Here is a 22,240-nt window from a genome sequence, read left to right on the forward strand (position 1 = left end):
AAGAACATGTAAATATCAACGACAAAGCTCAAATTACCATTAAAAACAGAATAACTTGTATTTAAAATGAAGCATGTTCCTGGATTAATGTGAATGGTTGCTGGCAACTGCACTATCCAATGCTCGCTACACGAACGTCTTTCTTAAGGCTGTCAGCAGCACTGGTGAAGCTTCAGAGATATGTGTGAGAGAGACCACCTACAATCTTATCTCATCGGGCCTTTGGCCAAGAGTCACCAGCTGGTTTTTATCTTCCACTGCTGCTGGCACTGAGGAAATTGCTAATTCATGAAAAAAGTGTTCGACGATTTTTTAAATTCAAAATGCTAATACAATCTACATGAAAGTGGCTATTCTGGAAAATAATAATGAATAAAACTGGATATGGCTATAAACGTAATTTTTCAGTTTAAAAATTCTCAGTTAAGATTTGTGTTGTACATTGTAGGTGAGGCACTTCTTACCACACATAACTATGTATGCTACAGTATCTGCAGGAATATTTCCGTTAATAGTTACAACTAATTTCTGAGTTCTCTTCTAAGTGGCCACAAATTTTTTTCTGTGAGTCATATTAATTATATAGATAGGATAGCTCGTTACGAATTTAAATGGACTTACGTCAGTGTTTCCTTTGAGTAGCGAAACTCGTTCAAACTCGAGAAATGCATCATATGCTTTCAGAAAATTATTAGATGGATTAATAGTTTCCATTTTTCTGGTACATATTCGGTAGCTAAAGGTGATCGAATAAAGAAGAGTCCTGTAACTGATTACTTTTAGAATTTTTTTGATATGAAAAAAATATGAAAGGCGGCATTCAATCTCTGCAGAGTTGTAAAAATCCGTAATATCTATGTCAAAATTTTTCTTACCAGTTAATCCAGTAAATGCTATAGTTCATCGTTCATAAATAGGTATCAGAATTTTAGGATTTTCAGTATATTTTCTCATTTTTCCAGTTAGTAATTTGTTTCATAATTAGTAGACGAATTTTTCTTCTTTTGGAAGTGTATCTTTGATTTCGACTCCAGCATAATTATTATCAGGCCATCAAAGAAGAACCTCTCCAGTACTGGAACTCCAAGTAAAACTTACACTAAGATCACCTTCCCATAAAATTTCTTTACATTCCCTAAAGGAATCACTAAGCATATTCAGCATATTTATTTTACTATTATTAATTATATGTCCCTATACACCTATTTTATCAGAAACAGATGAAGTCAAATACAATAGAACTGATAATGAAATAAAAGGGTGCCCAATTATAGAGGAAATATTATCTCCTTTCTTTATAGTTACAAAATGAAATAGCTTGGCTATATAACGCTTTATTGGATTTTTCATGATATATTGGATAAACTGTACCATCAGTTCCAATCATACTGAAGCTCATGTATAATTCATCTACATCTACATGACTACTCTGCAATTCACATTTAAGTGCTTGGCAGAGGGTTCATCAAACCACAATCATACTATCTCTCTACTATTCCACTCGCAAACAGCGAGCGGGAAAAACGAACACCTAAACCTTTCTGTTCGAGCTCTGATTTCTCGTATTTTATTCTGATGATCATTCCTGCCTATGTAGGTTGGGCTCAACAAAATATTTTCGCATTCGGAAGAGAAAGTTGGTGACTGAAATTTTCGTAAAAAGGTCTCGCCGAGACGAAAAACGTCTATGCTGTAATGACTTCCATCCCAACTCGTGTATCATATCTGCCACACTCTCTCCCCTATAACGCGATAATACAAAACGAGCTGCCCTTTTTTGCACCCTTTCGATGTCCTCCGTCAATCCCACCTGGTAAGGATCCCACACCGCGCAGCAATATTCTAACAGACGACGAACGAGTGTAGTGTAAGCTGTCTCTTTAGTGGACTTGTTGCATCTTCTAAGTGTCCTGCCAATGAAACGCAACCTTTGGCTCGCCTTCCCGACAATATTATCTATGTGGTCCTTCCAACTGAAGTTGTTCGTAATTTTAACACCCAAGGACTTAGTTGAATTGACAGCCTTGAGAATTGTACTATTTATCGAGTAATCGAATTCCAACGTATTTCTTTTGGAACTCATGTGGATCATCTCACACTTTTCGTTATTTAGCGTCAACTGCCACCTGACACACCATGCAGCAATCTTTTCTAAATCGCTTTGCAGCTGATACTGGTCTTTGGATGACCTTACTAGACGGTAAATTACAGCATCATCTGCGAACAGTCTAAGAGAACTGCTCAGATTGTCACCCAGGTCATTTATATAGATCAGGAACAGTAGAGGTCCCAGGACGCTTCCCTGGGGAACACCTGATATCACTTCAGTTTTACTCGATGATTTGCCGTCTATTACTACGAACTGCGACCTTCCTGACAGGAAATCACGAATCCACTCGCACAACTGAGACGATAACCCATAGCTCCGCAGCTTGATTAGAGGTCGCTTGTGAGGAACAGTGTCAAAAGCTTTCCGGAAATCTAGAAATACGGAATCAACTTGAGATCCCCTGTCGATAGCGGCCATTACTTCGTGCGAATAAAGAGCTAGCTGCGTTGCACAAGAGTGATGTTTTCTGAAGCCATGCTGATTACGTGTCAATAGATCGTTCCCTTCGAGGTGATTCATAATGTTTGAATACAGTATATGCTCCAAAACCCTACTGCAAACAAACGTCAATGATATAGGTCTGTAGTTAAATGGATTACTCCTACTACCCTTCTTGAACACTGGTGCGACCTGCGCAATTTTCCAATCTTTAGGTACAGATCTATCAGTGAGCGAGCGGTTGTATATGAGTGCTAAGTAGGGAGCTATAGTATCAGCGTAATCTGAAAGGAACCTAATCGGTATACAATCTGGACCTGAAGACTTGCCCGTATCAAGTGATTTGAGTTGCTTTGCAACCCCTAAGGTATCTACTTCTAAGAAACTCATGGTGGCAGATGTTCGTGTTTCAAATTCTGGAATATTCCATTCGTCTTCCCTGGTGAAGGAATTTCGGAAAACTGCGTTCTATAACTCCGCTTTAGCGGCACAGTCGTCGATAACAATAATTGTGTGTGGCCAGGATGTAGCCAGTCATTGCCATTATTCAAATTAATCTCTCTATCTTTGTTAGGTAAATTTAAATTATTTTTAGATTTCTCATTCACAGGGAGTGAGTAAAAGTAACAATTCTCTATTCTGTTCATTATGCACTAAAGAATAAAGTTTATCGACATTTCTAGAACAACTGTTATACTAGAACCACTCAAGTCAATCAAATTATATTTTTTGTCAGTTATCGTTATTTCTAAATCCTGAATAGGATCAAAAATTACAATATATACAGGATAAGTTGGTTCATGAATTATTGGTACAGCAAATTCTGCATTCCGCCTGAATGAAGGGATAATATTAGCTTCTTAATGAAAATGATCAGTATGCATTACAAACATTTCATCAGGTAAATTAAAATTTATGTTAATTAATTCAAATACAATTATTTTAGGGCCTTTTCTATTAACTTCAACAGTTTGATCACTAAAACTAATCATATTTCCAATACTATCTTCTATGTCCATATATAATTTAACATCACTCTCAATAATAATACTATTTAAATTTCATCTGCTTCAATGTGAATATCTGTCCTGCTTGTATCAATAAAATTTTCTAAGCTTTTTTACTGTACTGGCCAACAGGAAATTCTATCGTTTCTCCTTAGTATTTTTTGCATAATATTTGGAGTTAGAAATTCTGTATAAAACCAAGTAGTGCTACATTAATAAAGCTGTCTCATACACTCTACAGTTAACTTCTTTAATGGGAACAGAGACTTCTCACATGATTGAAATAATCTACTCCTGTATATATTCATATTAATAAATATTTTAAAAACTAGAAATGAGCCTCGATTGCGAAAAAAGCACATAGTGCTCACCTAGGTGTCGGTGTAGATAACTACACCTTCTTCAGAACATTAAAACCCACAAGTGCCTAAGAAGACCTTTGTCAATGATTGAAAGAACACCATAGCTATACATTTATAAACGAAAAAAAGGAAAACACCAACAGTACATATGTACAAAGTATAAAGGGTTTCTTAACTTAATGGTGTAACCTCCACCTTACACTGGCCTATGTTCGATGGGCCATGACCCACCATAAACTGCAGCTGCATAGGTAGCGTGTTGGGCGTGTAAGTGAGTGACCATTCATAGAGAAGAATTAGCTTCAAATAAACATTATTATACTGAAAAGTAGGAATAGCACAAATGTAAAGAAATAAGCTTAGTTTTTTCGTATTCAACAACTCAAAACGAAATCCATATTTGATTAGATTTTTGAATAATCTTCCTCACAGTCTGGAAAAGCGAAAAATATAGAAAAGGTTTAGTAAACACTTTGGGTAACAAACTTTCCTTCTAAATGCATGTACCAGGCTACCAGATTCGTGACCCAGGGACCAAATTAGGTGACAGATTAGCTAGAGGAGATCAAAGAATAAAGCCATTAGATGAAGCCTGTAAAAAACATGACATTGCCGATAGAGGTAATAAGGAGATAGAAAAGAAGGTATGAAGCAGATAAAGAACTTCAGTTAGCTGCAAAAGAAAGAAGCCATGCACCAATTCGAGAAAAATTAGCTGCAACTGCGGTTAGAGGAGTTGTTGTTGTTGTGGTCTTCTGTCCTGAGACTGGTTTGATGCAGCTTTCCATACTACCCTATCCTGTGGAAGCTTCTTCATTTCCCAATACTTACTGCAACTTCTGAATCTGCTTAGTGTATTCATCTCTTGTCCTCCCTCTACGATTTTTACGCTCCATGCTGCACTCCAATGCTAAATTTGTGATCTGTTGATGCCTCAGAACATGTCCTACCAACCAGTTCCTTCTTCTTGTCAAGTAGTGCCACAAACTCCTCTTCTCTCCAGTTCTATTCAATACCTCCACATTAGTTGTTATCTACCCATCTAATCTTCAGCATTCTTCTTTAGCACCACATTTCGAAAAATTCTATTCTCTTCTTGTCCAAATTATATATATCAACCGGTGTAATAATAGATCCTACATCATGCCATCCATCAAGATACAAAATGGCATTTTTTAAAACTATGATACATAGGATACTGAAATTACCTCTCCAACATGATGCAATACAGAAGGAAATTGATTAAAACAGATAGCAGTTGCTAACAATTATAATTCCCTTCAGGTTGATTTGTTATATCAAAAATTACAACAAACAAATGATGCTGTTATAAAGTCCAAGAAGAGATTTGTAAAAATGACATACATGCGACCTATTTCAGATAAAATAAATAATTTATTTCAGAACACAAGCGTGACAACAGCATTTAAAACTAATAACCCCCTACAGATGAAACTGAAACACACAATTGGAGACTCAAATATATACCAAAAGTCGGGCGTTTACAAAATAATATGTAATGACTGTGAGAAACAGTATATTGGCGAAATTGGCCATAACATTTAACACGTTTCAAAGATCACACTACTGGTACTGCACGTACCAAATCAATATTTGGTCAACTTCTTAATGGATACAATCATTATGAGGGTTGCATTTCTAACAAATTGAAAATATTACATACTGTTCCAAAAGGACCACTGCTAAATACCTTAGAAGAAATTGAAATATTTTCACTTCACAAAAGTAATCCATTATCTGTTTTAAACGAACAACTTCAGTTCAAAGACAAACATTTCTTTGAGCTTTTCGATGATCTGCTTTAGAATGGTTACTCTTCTGTCCTTTGCTTTTTAAAATTTTTTAAAAATTATTAAGACTTTTAGGAAATATTTTATCTTTACATAGTAATTTTATTTCACCAAACATTATTTTGTGACTGACTACCTGTTTTAGAATTTTTGCTTATATGATGTGAGACTGCATATTGCTAATTCACATCCTTTTATTTTTGACACTATGGCTCGTAATTTTATAATTTTAAATTCCTTCATATTTCATTATTTTTATTTGCTTATAAGACTGGCATATAACTTGAGGAATAGCAGTGCCTTTAAAATTGGCACATGTAATTCACATACCAACTTCATAGACAATATTTCATATTCATAGACAACTACTTCGTATTGTATTTGTGCAACATGTAGTATACAAGTCAATTACTGACTACTGCAGCTTACTCATTGAAAATCGTTTCAATAAAGACATGTTGCTGCTCAATAATACATCGTCTGACGTGACAGTCTGCGCCATTCCAGTTTTGCAACAACTTCGTTGGAAAGAAGCCTGCTGCCACATCTATGAACTGGCGTTTGCCCTCACCATGGCAAGCACTAGTTCGACTATCGACTTTACAACAACTTCAGTGGAAAGAAGCCTGCTGCGTCATCTTTGCAACGGCGTTCAACATCACCATGGCAACCGTGGTTCCAAATGGTTCACTAACATGCCTTGAGAGGACAACCCATGTACTGCCAAACCGAAGTTCATTTTTCCTACATATTTAAAATATTTTTAACCCTTCTTAATTGACAATAACTGTTTTATAAGCTAAGTTTAGTATATATTTATTTTTAATTCTTGACAATGTTCTTTTAACTAAGAAATTTTAAATTGTAATTCGACTTATAACTCATTGGTTAGTAATGACATCATGCAGTCAGAAGTGGGTGGAGCCTCCATTATATATAGTAAGATGTGCATTGGTTTCTCCAGTGGTGATTCTCCAACAGAAAGAGGTTCCTACTCAATGGTAATTCATCGTTTTGTAACTTTATAACTTTATGTGTTTTCTTTAATGGATTTAGCCCTCTAATTAAAGCTTTGTATACAACTTGTAGGTCTGAAGATGACCCCAGTAGTGGTCGAAACCGGTCACCTTGATCAATAAATTGTGATCAAGACTGCTTTTAATAGTAAATATTTGTAAGACATTGATTACCGCCTTTCCTGTAATGTATTCAAAAGTAATTCATACATGTGGTTCTCTTTTTTCCAAAAGTCTCTTTATTTTTCCTGTAGGCAGTGCCTGTCTTACCACCCGTGAGATAAGCCTCTACATCCTTACATTTGTCTTCTAGCCATCCCTGCTTAGCCATTTTTTTAGCTGTTTGTATTCCTTTTTGCCTGCTTCATTCACTGCATTGTTATATTTTCTCCTCTCATCATTTACATTCAATATATCTTCTGTTACCCAAGGATTTCTGCTAGCCCTCATCTTTTTACCTACTTGATCCTCCACTGCCTTCACTACTTCATCCCTCAGAGCTACCCATTCTTCTTCTACTGTACTACTTTCCCCCTTTCTTGTTAATTGTTCCCTTATGCTCTCCCTGAAACTCTGTACACCCTCTAGTTTGGTCAGTTTATCTAGGTCCCATCTCCTCAAATTCCCACCTTTTTGCAGTTTCTTCAGTTTTAATCTACAGTTCATAACCAATATATTGTGGTCAGAGTCCACGTCTGCCTCTGGAAATGTCTTATAATTTAAAACCTGGTTCCTAAATCTCTGTCTTACCATTATATAATCTATCTATATACTACATAGGAGTAATCTATGGAAAACGAAAATTCGGTATGGGACATGAACTTGAGCCAGATGAAGCAGCCTTAGGGTAACACCCAGACTTTGGGCTGCAGCTTGATGATAGTGGTTGGAGATTATAAAAATTTAAGCAGCACCATTTCAGTGCTGCCTAAAGATGTTCATTCTTCTCATAAACATTTTATCTACATAAATGAATAACTCCAGCATTTATTATACTTTGTTACCTAATGACAAGACTAAACCAAAATCAATTAAAATGCCGACGACATCCAACTGTACATAAGTGCAAGCCCCAAGAACAATGCTGACGCAGTAGCGAGTATGAATGCAGGTCTTTGCTCTTTTTCTCAATGGGCACAGAACCTAGGTCTGAAACTAAACCCCAAGAAATCCCAGGTCATACTTATATCTCCTCCAAAGTTAATCAGCCGGTACTTTCACGAAACAGTCCCTCAAATACTCCTCAATGGTACCCATCTACCATACCAAAAAACAGTAAAAGACCTTTGAATAATCTTGGATGAACACCTAAAATGGGATGAACAAACAGTCACAGCCTGCCGGAAATCGCTCTCCTCCCTACATGCAATTCAAAAATTTAGAAAAATATTTCCAACCAATGTTAAACAAAAATTAGTCCAAACACTAGTCTTGCCTAATCTTTACTGCTGTGATGTAGTTCAACAGGGCTCAAATAGTGAAAATTCTAGATGCCTCAAGCTAGTATGAATGCTTGCGTTAGATACGTGTGCAATATTTGCTTGTATGATCATATCAGTCCATCATACTCCCAGCTAGGTTGGATACGCCCACATAAGGCATGCGATCTCCACAGGATGTGCTTACTTCATCGATTTCTTAGCCACTGGTGCCCCCAATACTTCTCACATTAAACACCTATCATCATTCCACAATCGCAGTACCAGATCAGATACGTCTACAATCTGGGCTGTAACTTTACATAACACAAAATCTTTCTCCATGTCATTCTCCATCTCAGCCATATGACTATGGAACGCACTCCCCTGTGATCTGCGTCTTATCCAGAACCACTCAACATTCAAGAGGGAACTCACCCCATTCTATCGTCTTATGTCTCTGCTCGATGAGAATAACTCACAAGCTGCAAGAACATAACGAGAAAATTCCCAACTAACAATCACAAAAGAAAAGTATGTTTAGTTTCATATACATAGTCATAACTATTATTATTATCATTATTATTCTTGATTGTTACAATTATTTTTTGATTGTTATAATTATCATTGTACTACTGTTATAATCTCTATTTTTTTTAACATCAATACTGTATAATACGTTATATGTCCTTAATGTTCTGTAGAAACTGTAACTCGTTCAATCTGAGTATGCCTGGTTAGGTGTAAGAGAGGGCCTGAAGGCCCTAATCTTGCCAGGTAAAATAAATGCATAAATAAATAAACTAAACAATAATAAATGAGATAGTACAGATAATTTTTAACTGATGCAAAAAAAAAAGAAAGAGAGATACAAAAAGTGACGGAAATTTGCATTGAACATTAGGTATTTCTGTTGGAAAAAAATACATTATTCAATATTTCAAAAAAGAAAGTTCAGGACCAACAAAACATGTAGCTGGATTTCTGCTGTTATGGCTGGCGCTAGGCTCAATCCCAAGGCTGCTTCATCTGTCAGTGGAGTAAAAAAAAGGCAAAAAATAATTATATATATATGTATATCATAATGCATTAAGTAATTTTGATATACAAAAACTTGCTAAGCAATTAAAAATTAAACATTTTTGTGGTGATTTTATAATTGATGAACTACTTGGACACTGAGACAGTCTGAAGCCTGGCGCACTCACAGAGGCTGCTCCAGCTGCCGTTGCTTTGTGGTCACCATTTCTAAGACTCCTTCAGCTGTCGTTAACCATCCTAGAGAATATTATTCTGGTATACTAAATTTAGATACAGTTGAACATGGTGGCTCACACTGGATTATAAGAATAAAGGTAAAACATTTATGTTTTGTTTATTTGGAGGAAATGTTCCTGAAGAAGTGATTAAATACCGTGGCTCAAGTGAGCTGCACCGTAATTGGCAAGGAATACAAAATTTTCAATGAAATAATTTAGTCATTTCTGTTTATATGTGTTAAAACTATCACCTGATAATTATAAATTTAATGATATTTTGAATGCAAAAATTTTTGGGAATAGGCAGCACGCATAGACACAGGCACAGTCTGAAGATGACCTCAGCTGTAGCCAGTCTAAAGACTGCAGTGAAATGAAAATAAACTTAAATGAATTAAAAGCAAAAATAGAAAATTTAATCAGTTTCATAAAGAACTACGAGACGCTTTTGAAGTAACTAAAGGCTATATTGATTTTAAAGGTAGAATGTTAGCAGACTTAAAGTATCCAATAACTGGTAATGACAAAGTTACCAAACAATGTATAGAAAATGAATTAGCTAATCTTGTTACAAAGCCTGACTATGCAAGTATTCTAACGCAATTCCGCAATTCAACAATTACCTCACTAAAACATATTTAATAAAAAGTTTAATCAACTACATACTGATAACTACTACACTTTTACAAATTACTTCACAATAAAGGAAATAGAAAGTGCTCTTAAAGATTATTTCTCAAGGAAAAGATGAAACTCCAAATCTAAGTCAATTAAGTGATCTCGAAATAACATTTCGCAAAACATACAGGGTGCACATAAAACCCAGGAACACTTTAAATTATTTATTGCACAGGAAAACAAAAATTGTACAGATATCATACATATCTCATTATGAAGAGAGAATTCATCATGTATACCGCCACAGCATAGTTTCATAATTTGCTGACAGTCAGCGCTAGTCGCAAACATGGCGACTTCAGGCACAGTGTGAGCTGTTTCACGAAATTACCTCCATGATCACCAGATCTCATTAATCGTGAATTTTTTGTGGGGGCACACATTAAAAATCTGCTGTATGTACCACCTCTACCATGTGATGTAGCAGAGCTCTAGGAGAGAATACTCGAAGTGACTGCCACAGCTAATGATGCCATGCTCGGATGGTTATGGCACGAATTAGATTACCGTATTGATGACTGCAGGGTCACTCATGGTTCACATCTTGGATACTTGTAAAAAAATGCAACACCTGTACAATGTTTAGTTTTTGTGCGATAACTAATTGAAAGTGTTCCTGGAATTTTGTGACACCCTGTATTAAATTACACATTTAAGTAGATTGTAAACAAGAGAATTGTTTTATTTGTAGCCACAGTAAATGGTGACTTGGTACCTACAGATTTTAAAACAGAGATGAAAAACATGATGTCAACAAACTGCTAATTTTATCTCTAACACAGTTCAATAATCAATCAACTGAAATGGAAATGAAAGATAAAGTATTTATAAATATTTTAAAACTGTACCTGTTTCACAAGAATTACTCATGTTGGGAGAATTGATTTTGGAATCAAATGATGATGCCAGAATGGGGCAATTATTTCAAATTTATAAAAATTTTTAATCTATAGCAGTAAATCATATCTGCTGTTTGTAATGTAAAAAATTCACTGAGACATATAGTCCTAACACAGTAACAATCAAAAAGTAAGACAAAGGATTGGAGATGTTTGCATGATATGTAAAAACTAAAAAGAGCACATTTGTTAAAAATTTTGTAGGTAAGGCTTTAGTCAAATATTCGAGGAGAATTGTTTATAAATTGCATAAATCAATTAGCAAAAAATTTAAAACAAGGAATGCTATTTCTCTTCATATTTATGATTTGTGCCAAGCTGTAGAAATGGATTTTGGTAACTTAAAAGGAAGATTTAAAATAAATAAAGGATAGATATATGTTATTTGTAACTCAGTTATTCAAAATATGCTTCAGCTGTTCTGGCTAAACATAAAATATATGAGAATGTAGTTGATGCTTTTGAAGAAATATTTAGAGAGAGAAAGTCATGAAATATACAAACAGATAATAGCAAACACCTTTATAATAAACATTTTTAAAAACTTGTGGAAAATATATGGAATTAATAATTATTCAGCTTTCTCCTGATTAAAAACATCTGTAGAAGAAAGATTTAATAGAATGCTTAAAGAAAAGAAGTAATAGAGAGTTAGACTTCAAGAAAATTATAAGGGGGTTGATTTAGCTACCAAATTATTTGATGAACGCAATAACACAAAACATTGAACAATGAAAATGGATCCAGTGGTAGTTAATTTTAAAAGATTACAATAGAGCTCTTGTTGTATCTACTGATGATGCTAAATATAAAATATGTGATAAAGTTTGGATTATTAAACTTAAAGTGATTTTTGAAAAACTTTATACAGCTAATTGGTTAACAGACTTTTCGAAATTGAAAGTGTTATTCATTCTAATCCAACCACATACAAATTAAAGGATGAAATGGTGAAGAAGTAAAGGAATTTTTTTAGTATGAGTTACAGAAAAAAAAATGTACTTGAGGACGCATTGAGGAAGAAAGGAAACCAAGTAAATGTAAAATGGCTGGGATTTCGTAATTCACATAATAGTTGGTTACATAAATGTTATTTTATGAAAGATTCTTAACTCTGGATCTTGTTTTTCATTATATGTTAATCCATTCAATTTAGATGGTCTTAAGTTTTTATACTTTATATTTAAATGTATCTTGCAATATGAATGAGAAAATTAACACTTTCATATTTTCTCTGTGTATGATATCTTTATGATGAAGATTTGTATCTAAATTTATAAATCAATTAACTAATATGAAGGCGAATTACTTAACTAGGAATAAGGGTGAAGAAATGTGTACTGTTTATCAATACTTTTGTAATTTATTTACTGTGGTACTTAATGGGCTGAATATATTCTCATGGTGTTAGATATTGTCATAAAATATATTTTTAATTTTTTGTTATTGTGATTGTGACTATGCAGTAATAAATTAATTCCTTTGTATCATCAAATTTTAGATTACATAGATCTTTACCTTTTCCAATTCCAAAGCTCTTAATAACACGTTTAAATTTTTCTTCAATCACTTTATACTTGATATATTCTCGAAAATACATATAATAAAGTTTTTTGTCTAGCTACTGGCATAAGTCTGTTTCAGCTGGTGCTGGATGCTCTCAGTTATCATATGCAAATAATGTAGATTTGATTAACTTTTGTTGTTCTGCCAACTTTAAGGGAATGCTCTTTTTGTAGATCATCAGTTGTGATGATGTAGATAATACGATTTAGTTCTATTTTCGATGTTTTGTAGTTTACCCAGCTGTGTTTTAATTTTTACTGTTTTCCTCCTGTTTTATTATGAGAAATTATTATTTTCGTTCTTCTTCTATTTTTAAGTTTATTTTTGGAATCAATGGATAGTTGTTCTATAATTAATTTAATCCAATTATATTTTTCTAAAGTGATACAATACTTTCTTATTTTTTACTACTTTTGTTATCCATCATGATAATCGATTCCTTAAAATCGTCAACTGTCAATAAAATCCATAACCTCTAAGCAAGATTACTAGGTCTTAATATTGTCATTTCATTTTGAATATATTCATATTCTAAAAGTATTGCATTATCATGATGTATTTCTTTGAAAAAAAAATCACCGTTTGAGAAATTCCAGATAATGGATCTTACTTCCATTCTATATTTTTCCAGTTTTTCCACAATTTACACATTCTGTGGCAACACCAATGTCATCAGGGAATCGTATCATTGATGTCCTTTCTACCTGTATCTAAACTAAACTCCTGAAACTTTCTCTTATTTCCATCATTGCTTCTTCAATTTACAGATTGAACAGTAAAGATGAAAGACTACATCCCAGTCTTAAAGTTGTACTTGCTACAGCTGCTATTAAATGAAATACGTTTTTATTAAGAAAAAAATTTAATAATTATTCTCTTTAAGGAATTTAATATGAACTTCTTTTGTTTAGTTTTCCAGTTTGACCTTGAGTAAACCTGCATCTTTTAATTTTCCAGGCTTTACACTCATAGACCATGAAATTTCATAACGAATAAAGAACAAAACCTTCATAATCCTGGCATCTGGAAAAAAATTGTTTTTATTTGTCTAACACAATTAATTCTTTTAAATGGAGAGCTTGAAAACCCTAAAATTCAACGAATTAAAAGCTAGAGCAAAACAGTTAAAAATAAAAGGATATTCTATAATGAGAAAACAAGAGCTTATTGATCTCATTAGGAATAAATTAATGATAAGAATGAAATGAGTAAACGGAAAGCGTAACAACAAAAACTTATTCAAATTATTGATCTTACGGGTGAAAATTTGAATTCTGAACAGTTCTATAATCAGTATATAACTAATGAAACATATTGTAATACAGCTGTTGATTACATTAAAAAGAAAAAATTATGCAATGAATCTGAATGGAATTCTGTATCATATGTTCCACAACTGTCTGACAATTTTATTAAAGAATATCATTATATACCAAAAGATCGTAAAATGTCTGAAAACTGCGTATGAGAATTTCAAGACAAATTAGATTTTGGGTGTATATCAAGGACACACGGATTATCTGAAGCTATCATTAGAGAATTTCAAGATAAAGTACTTTATACTGTATCGAAAATTATCTGAAGACTTTATTAGAGAATTCCAAGACAAAATTTATTATGATACTAAATTATATAGGCAAGAACTGCCTGAAGAATTTATAAGAAAATTCCAAGAGAAAATAGACACATCAGCACATCAAAAATATCTGAATAATTATAAGACAATATCAGAAGGAATATGGTTGGAATAATATCAACATATCAAGAATTATCTGAAGATTTTATAACAGAATTTGAAAACATAAGAAATTGGGAATACTTATCAGTTGAGCAAGAATTATCTGAAAACTTGGTCATAAATTTCAACATAAAATAGATTGGGATAAAATAGCATAAAATCAAAAATTATGTGTAGACTTTATGCATAAATCTCAAGATAAATTAGATTGGGATAGTAGATCAAGTGAGTAAGTATAGTCTAAAGATTTTGCAATAGAATTTAAGGATAAAATAGGTTTGGAAAATATTTTATGCTGTCAAAAAACTATTTGAACCATTCATACAAAAAATAGTATGACCTTAAAAATAATTGATTCTTAAGAATGGAGTGGTTGGCGTTACCACACAGTTAATCAATTCATTCATCCAAAATATTAAAATAATTGTGGCAATAAAGAATTCTTGAAGTTTCCTTCATTACTTGGTATAAATCTACTGAATTATGATTATATTTTAGTCTTTGCATTTCTTCGCACTTTGTGTGTCTGTCTTCGATTATTTATGTAAATTTTTCATTGTGCTCTGATGACATAATAAATTTCATCAAATAATTTTAAAAGAAAAAAGTAGGCCTTAAATTTTCATTAACTGTTTAAGGTGTGTCATGAGATAATAATATATCTATGTCTCTGTTCTATTTGTATTACTTCTAACTCATTATCAACTAATTTATTTAAGTTTTGAGCTTGATCTTAAATTTTATTTAAATTTCACCATAATACGTTTATTTCACTTCATTTTTAATCTTTTTCACATTATTTACGAATTGATGGGAAAACTTCTTCATAAATCTAATCTTGAAAATCCTCTGCAAAAGTCATCTTGGAACTCTAGTTATGATAATTTATGTTCAATTTTGTGTATTTAGGTAATACCGAAATGGGACTACAACGATTTTTCATGTTTTACAATATCTTTGATTAAGATTGGCTTAAATTGCTTTCCAATGATGTTCATATCCTAAAAGACAAGAAAATTCGTTCGCATACAACCATGGGTCATTCTTATTTTATCATAACAACTGTCCTATTATTACATGTAATCTTGTAATTGATCAAGAAGCTGCTCAAATACCCTTTAGGTTGCACAAGATCTATGATTAGCTCAATTTCATAAAAACTTTTTATTAGAATTTTTATTCTTATAATCATGAAAACGTATTAATAATATTAAAATTCATTAATAAATGTGGTCGATTTTTTTAATTTCCTTTCAGTACCTCCAGACTGGAGGGGTTTAAATTAATCTCATAGTATTTTATGTATATAAATTAAGATTCTTCTAGTACTGTTGTTTGTGGAAATAGTAGTTGTGGATGACAGAAATAAAGAAATGAGTAACCAACACACTCTGGAGACCACTTTGGCTGTGGCTGGTCTATAGACTGCGAAAGAAGTTTCTAAATTATTTGAATGAATATGGTTACTTACAAGGGGAGGCCAAGACTTTGGGTTCACAGTTTCACTTCAAATTGTATACATCTTTAGTAGGCCATTAAAACAACATGATGTGCAAGTAGTTGTGTAATTGGACGATATCTAAAGAAAGGAAAATTTATACATTATGCTAAAGGTTGTGATTCACAATTTATTTCCGAGTACTATGTTGAATATACAATAAAACCACATACCACCTAAACAGGAAATAAATTAAATTTATTTGAGATCCAAGAGTTTGGTTTAAAAATGATAAATAGCAGCAGTTTGTATAGCATAAGTGTTTCATTTGAAAGAATTAATGAAAGGTTACATCCCACATCTATTCAACACAAAATTATTTGGACTAATTCCTGGCATCGAATATTATTGTGCTGTCAATAAGAAACCAAAAGAAAAACAAATATTTCTCAAATGGTATCATCAGAAAGTTCACGAAAATTATGTATTCAATACAAGGAAAGAAATTTATTATTACTGAAATTCTGATGTAGGTACACTGGTTGTTTAGTCTTAAGAAAATAATTCCTATAAATAGCAAATATTTATCCACCCTGTTATTTAAGAATTACAACAGTTTGTTTGGGTATTTACAAATCTAAATATTTACAGATCTAAATATGATACCCAACACAAAATTGTCATATTAGATAAAAACAAAAAGAAAATTCTACAAAAAATTTATAGCTTGTTTAAATGGTTTAAACAGTAACAACTTTCAAGAGGCCCTTAGTGGTGGAGCAGAAAAATTGTGGGAAAAATAGATTTGATAAAAAAATACCATTTATCAGAACTATGGCTGTTTATGGGATGGCTGTAAGAAATGTTTTAAAACTGAGACGATTAATAATAAAAAATAATGAATCAATGGATGCTATATATATATAAAACGTCAGTAAAAATGCAGAAATATGGAACAATGGGTATCATTTAGTAGAAATGTGGGAATGTAATTGGATTAACTCAACAGTGTATAAGAATATTTTAAAAATTTAAACCATCAGTGGAAATTGTTGAACCATTAAATCTGAGAGCTACACTTTGCAGAGGCCATACAAATAAAATAAAATTATGAGCTTACGCAGATGGCATTATCATACAATTATGAATACTATCCTGTAGTTCACCCAGGCCTCACGACTACGATTTTTGCTGTAGGTGTGCCTCAGGGTAATGGAAATTTCAGGAAACTAAATTTTCACATCAGTTTGATGGTGAAATCAGAAGTGTGCAAGAAGCCTTTGCATACTGCATCTATGGATATAACACAAAGAAACCCCTAGACGAAAAGTACAGAAACTGCAGAAAATTACTGACAAAAATAATTGTGTAGAGAACCAGTTTGAAATGAACAAAGTGCCCTGATAATTATGAGACTTTAGTTTAAAAACATAGGTACTTCATTATTTACTAGCAGAAATATAGATTTGTTGGATAATAGGTAAGACTTGCTATAAGTTAAATTTTTAAGGGCACAAATTTGTGATCACTTTCATAAATTTTGTACCAGTGCAACTTTATTTTGGTGGACAAAATTAGTTATTGTCTATAGTACAATAACAGATGGCATTTATATAACATAATTTATTTTGACTAAATAACTGTGTCCATTTTTATTCACATACTTTAAGTGTAGAGATGCACTTGTTTCCTGGATTCGCTAAGGCACTCGATACAGCTTCATATTTGCGAATGAAAAATATAGTGCAAACTTTCTGAGGATTGAAGCAGATTCGAGACTGGGTTTAGGATTTCAAAGCTGATGTGGACAGATATAAAAGAAACTTAGGTTGTAAGGACTACTCCACAGGCAGTGTAATAGGTCCATCACTGTCGTGATTTCCACAGCTAATTATATATAGGCTTCTGTTAAGAACTTCAAGTACGATTAGAGAGTATATGTACTGCCACTCAACTTTAATAGTACCAAGGTCATTGAAGAGACTTCCACAAATTCTTAAGTAGCAGTTTTACTTAAACGTTCAAACATGTCCATATGATGGTGCGACATCAATCTGTTGTGCACCTCGATGTCAAAAAACGTCTCATGTGGAGTACCATCCAGTGTGGACCTCCACTGATATCTACTTATGATACTGGGATTTTAACAATACAGCTTTTTGCAGGAAGGCAAGTTGTTTGTTGGGAACCAGTTATAAGACTGTTATGTTATTTCACAGGCTGTTCCTGGTATGTTTGTGTTTGTACCTTTCATCAACTTACTTATGTCATTGGTAAAAAGATTTTAAAGAGGCCTCTATTCCCCCAATGCATCGTTTATGTAGGTCAATCTGTAATATCGTTCATAAGCTTTTAATATTAGCCGTAGAAGTATACTAGATGTTTCTGAGGTAATACTTGCCTACATTGCAGGGAGACCATGGTGCACCCCTTGTTCTCAAAGGTAGCTTCAAGCAGATTGGCATTGCCAGCTTTTATTATGACAAGTGTGAGGTACCTGTACCTGCTGGCTACACCCGAGTAACCTACTTCCTCAACTGGATCACAAGAACTGCTGGAATCGATATTGATTGAGAAGCTGTACTGCCTGTGACACACTTCCATTACTACATGATATTCTGTATGTATTTTAATTAAAATTAAAAATTGCACAGAACACTTAATAATTGCCAAAAAATAGGTTCTGAGAACATTGTTCACCTCAGAGCTAAGATAGCATATATACAACATTCAATTATTTCTTTGTATATGAGGAAGTAGACTGAACTCGCTATGCTAGATTGTAGCATATACTTCATACCACGTGCTTTCTGCAAATTGGTTGTTTTCGTCTCTTGATGTTCCTAGCAAGTGACAATGTGTGATTGAAAAAACTGTTTATCTCTGTATCAGCATGGTGTCACGCAATAAAATTAAGATAAGAATTATGTTTCTTTTTAGTAATTTATGGCTAGAATGTGTTTAGAGAGTGTTTTAATATTTAAATATACTTAAATCTAATGAATAATTATTATTTGTTTCATGACAACAACATAGTGATAGGTGTTTTCAATGTACTACTGGGTCTACATTCGGTGCGAACCTGTACTACAATTACCATTGGAATTGTTTTCATAGTTTTTAGGCACTGGACACTGATTTTTCTGAATATTTCAAAGATCTCAGTAATTTTCGAGCAAAAATACTAATCAGTTTGAACAGGTCCTAAAATTTAGGTGAATTACATAATTTTTCTTAAATTTCTAGTTTTAGTATTGTTTTGCCACAGAACACTGCATTGACCACCAGTATAAATTCTTCATTCACAAAATCTGAGTCAGGACTCATATATAGGGTATTTAGCTTATATCATCACAGTTCAGTCTGTCAGGAAAGGATGGACAATGCAGACTGTATGATTAATGAGTGACAGTGACACTTACTGTATGTAATGTGGCACTGAGGGTTAAAGTTTTGTTTCACAGCTTCTCAGACCTTGCAGTAACTAACTTGTCCTCCAATACAACAGAAGACTGGAAAAAGAATAAGAATGGAACACTGCTCTCTGATAGTACATGAGCGATAATTGTAGGTCCCTCTCACTGCGGTAACTTGAATGTTATCATGTAATTACTAAACATCAAGATGGAATCTGCTTCAAACATGTGTATATACACTCCTGGAAATGGAAAAAAGAACACATTGACACCGGTGTGTCAGACCCACCATACTTGCTTCGGACACTGCGAGACCGCAGCAACGCATGGATGCACGCCAAGACCGTAGGATCCTACGCAGTGCCGTAGGGGACCGCACCGCCACTTCCCAGCAAATTAGGGACACTGTTGCTCCTGGCGTATCGGCGAGGACCATTCGCAACCGTCTCCATCAAGCTGGGCTACGGCCCCGCACACTGTTAGGCCATCTTCTGCTCACGCCCCAACATCGTGCAGCCCGCCTCCAGTGGTGTCGCGACAGGCGTGAATGGAGGGACTAATGGAGACCTGTCGTCTTCAGCGATGAGAGTCGCTTCTGCCTTGGTGCCAATGATGGTCGTATTCGTGTTTGGCGCCGTGCAGGCGAGCGCCACAATCAGGACTGCATACGACCGAGGCACACAGGGCCAACACCCGGCATCATGGTGTGAGAAGCGATCTCCTACACTGGCCGTACACCTCTGGTGATTGTCGAGGGGACACTGAATAGTGCACGGTACATCCAAACCGTCATCGAACCCATCGTTCTACCATTCCTAGACCGGCAAGGGAACTTGCTGTTCCAACAGGACAATGCACGTCCATATGTATCCCGTGCCACCCAACGTGCCCTAAAAGGTGTAAGTCAACTACCCTGGCCAGCAAGATCTCCGGATCTGTCCCCCATTGAGCATGTTTGGGACTGGATGAAGCGTCGTCTCACGCGGTCTGCACGTCCAGCACAAACGCTGGTCCAACTGAGGCGCCAGGTGGAAATGGCACGGCAAGCCGTTCCACAGGACTACATCCAGCATCTCTACGATCGTCTCCATGGGAGAATAGCAGCCTGCATTGCTTCGAAAGGTGGATATACACTGTACTAGTGCCGACATTGTGCATGCTCTGTTGCCTGTGTCTATGTGCCTGTGGTTCTGTCAGTGTGATCATGTGATGAATCTGACCCCAGGAATGTGTCAATAAAGTTTCCCCTTCCTGGGTCAATGAATTCACGGTGTTCTTATTTCAATTTCCAGCAGTGTATTTTCGATGACACTGAAGTCAAAAACCAGGAACAAGAACTGAAGTATTTCTATATCCGCCATCATATGAGATTTCACATTTCTATATGAGTCTGACATAGGATTCCAAAGCAGTTGGTATGGGATAATACAAACTTTACTATCGTTTAAACAAGACAATATGAATTAAAAACACATTTATCAAGTACATGTACGAAATTCTGTGAAATTTTATGAATTTATAAAGATATGTGGAGTCTATTGGTATCACACAGAGTGTAGGTATTTGATAACTGATAAAACAGGAAAATTTTAAGAAATACAATAAAGATGAAACTTTCAGCAGTCTCTCTACATATTGCAATGAAGGAGTTGAGTGTACCAGTATACATTGCATGATGATTATATTCACATGAATGGCATTTATTCAGTCCAAGAGGAGAGGTATGAATACACAGAAAATTAGTCCACAGATGGATGCAAAGATTGACTCTATCACATCATAGTGAGAAAACTGAAAAAGAAACATTAGCAGAAAATCAACTGAAATGGTTGACATGAAGTTTGTGACACTTAATCAACAGACTGATGCAAAGTTTAAGAAGCGCAAGAACATTTGGAAGATAATTAATATGCAGAGTGCAAGGGCAATGTTAATTAAGTAAACATTACAAGATACAAAAAACACTAACTTGAAGAGACTAAGGGGAGAGACACTCAACCAGAAGCAAATATCAGAACTCTACTGAAATTAATCGATGTGTTAAATGTAAAGGTTAATGACAATGAATGAATTTTAGAAATATGGTAAGTAATAAGTCTACAGAGACCTTACAAGTTCCATATTGTATCTTAATCAGTTTAGTATGCAAAAGGATCTTGACAAAACGTAAAGTTGTCGATGCACAGAAGGCAATTCGACGGAAATTACTATTGCTAAGAATAGAACATTCAGAATGAGTTCAGTCTCTCAGAAAAAATTTTGATCCTATTGTATCTATCAAGCAACTCTCATACACACCTGCTAAGTCAAATGGGGGAAAAGCAGAAGAATAAGAAGGATGTGCTGTTGCTGATTTCGTTACTCATCACAGAGACAGTGAAATAGACTCCATGTATTGGGTCAGTGGAAAAGAACCGCATATGTAGGGTTCACAGCCTATAAGCTTACCTAAGCATGTCTTATTAGCTGAGACTACAGTACTTGAAAGATCACTTGGTCTAATGGATCTAATATTCTTAAAAACTACCAACGCTGTGTAGCATGCATCCAAAGTTCAAAAATGTTTGGTGAAACATTACATATGTTGTTGTTGTTGTTGTTGTTGTTGTTGTCTTCAGTCCTGAGACTGGTTTGATGCAGCTCTCCATACTACTCTATCCTGTGCAATCTTCTTCATCACCGAGTACTTACTGCAACCTACATCCTTCTGAATCTGCTTAGTGTATTCATCTCTTGGTCTCCCTCTATGATTTTTACTCTCCACGCTGCCCTCCAATGAGGGCAATATGACATACACATTTATGGAAAATAAACGAACAAGAAGCCCTCACAGTAGAAAATACGGAATAATTATTAAACATGTGTTATGCAGTAGCACCAGTAAATGTTTTGATATTCAGCATAGAAGGGTGAACAGTCAGTCTCTGGACTACATTATATTATGACGACTCAGTTCAAATAATAGGGCAGCTATGACTGTTCACAGCATCAGACACCGCTGGGAATACAGTTCATATGAATGAAATCACATCAGTCACTTCAGAGTTTAGGGAAAGGCAAATCATGGAACAATTATGGGGACAG

The 22,240-nt window shown here is 34.4% G+C and overlaps 1 protein-coding gene across 1 annotated transcript in view; it reads left to right on the forward strand.

Annotated features, from left to right (window-relative positions):
* LOC126292033 (collagenase-like) overlaps window positions 1-18,532 on the forward strand; it is a 93,018-nt gene extending 74,486 nt beyond the window's left edge. The window contains exon 4 of the mRNA XM_049985826.1: window positions 18,153-18,532. Within this exon, the coding sequence (XP_049841783.1) occupies window positions 18,153-18,314 (162 nt within the window). The 3' untranslated portion in view covers window positions 18,315-18,532. The remainder of the gene's footprint in view (window positions 1-18,152) is intronic.
* The last annotated feature ends 3,708 nt before the right edge of the window (window positions 18,533-22,240 follow it).

This window comes from Schistocerca gregaria, chromosome 9 (genome assembly GCF_023897955.1).
Source record: "Schistocerca gregaria isolate iqSchGreg1 chromosome 9, iqSchGreg1.2, whole genome shotgun sequence".
In the NCBI taxonomy this organism is placed as follows: Eukaryota; Metazoa; Arthropoda; class Insecta; order Orthoptera; family Acrididae; genus Schistocerca; species Schistocerca gregaria.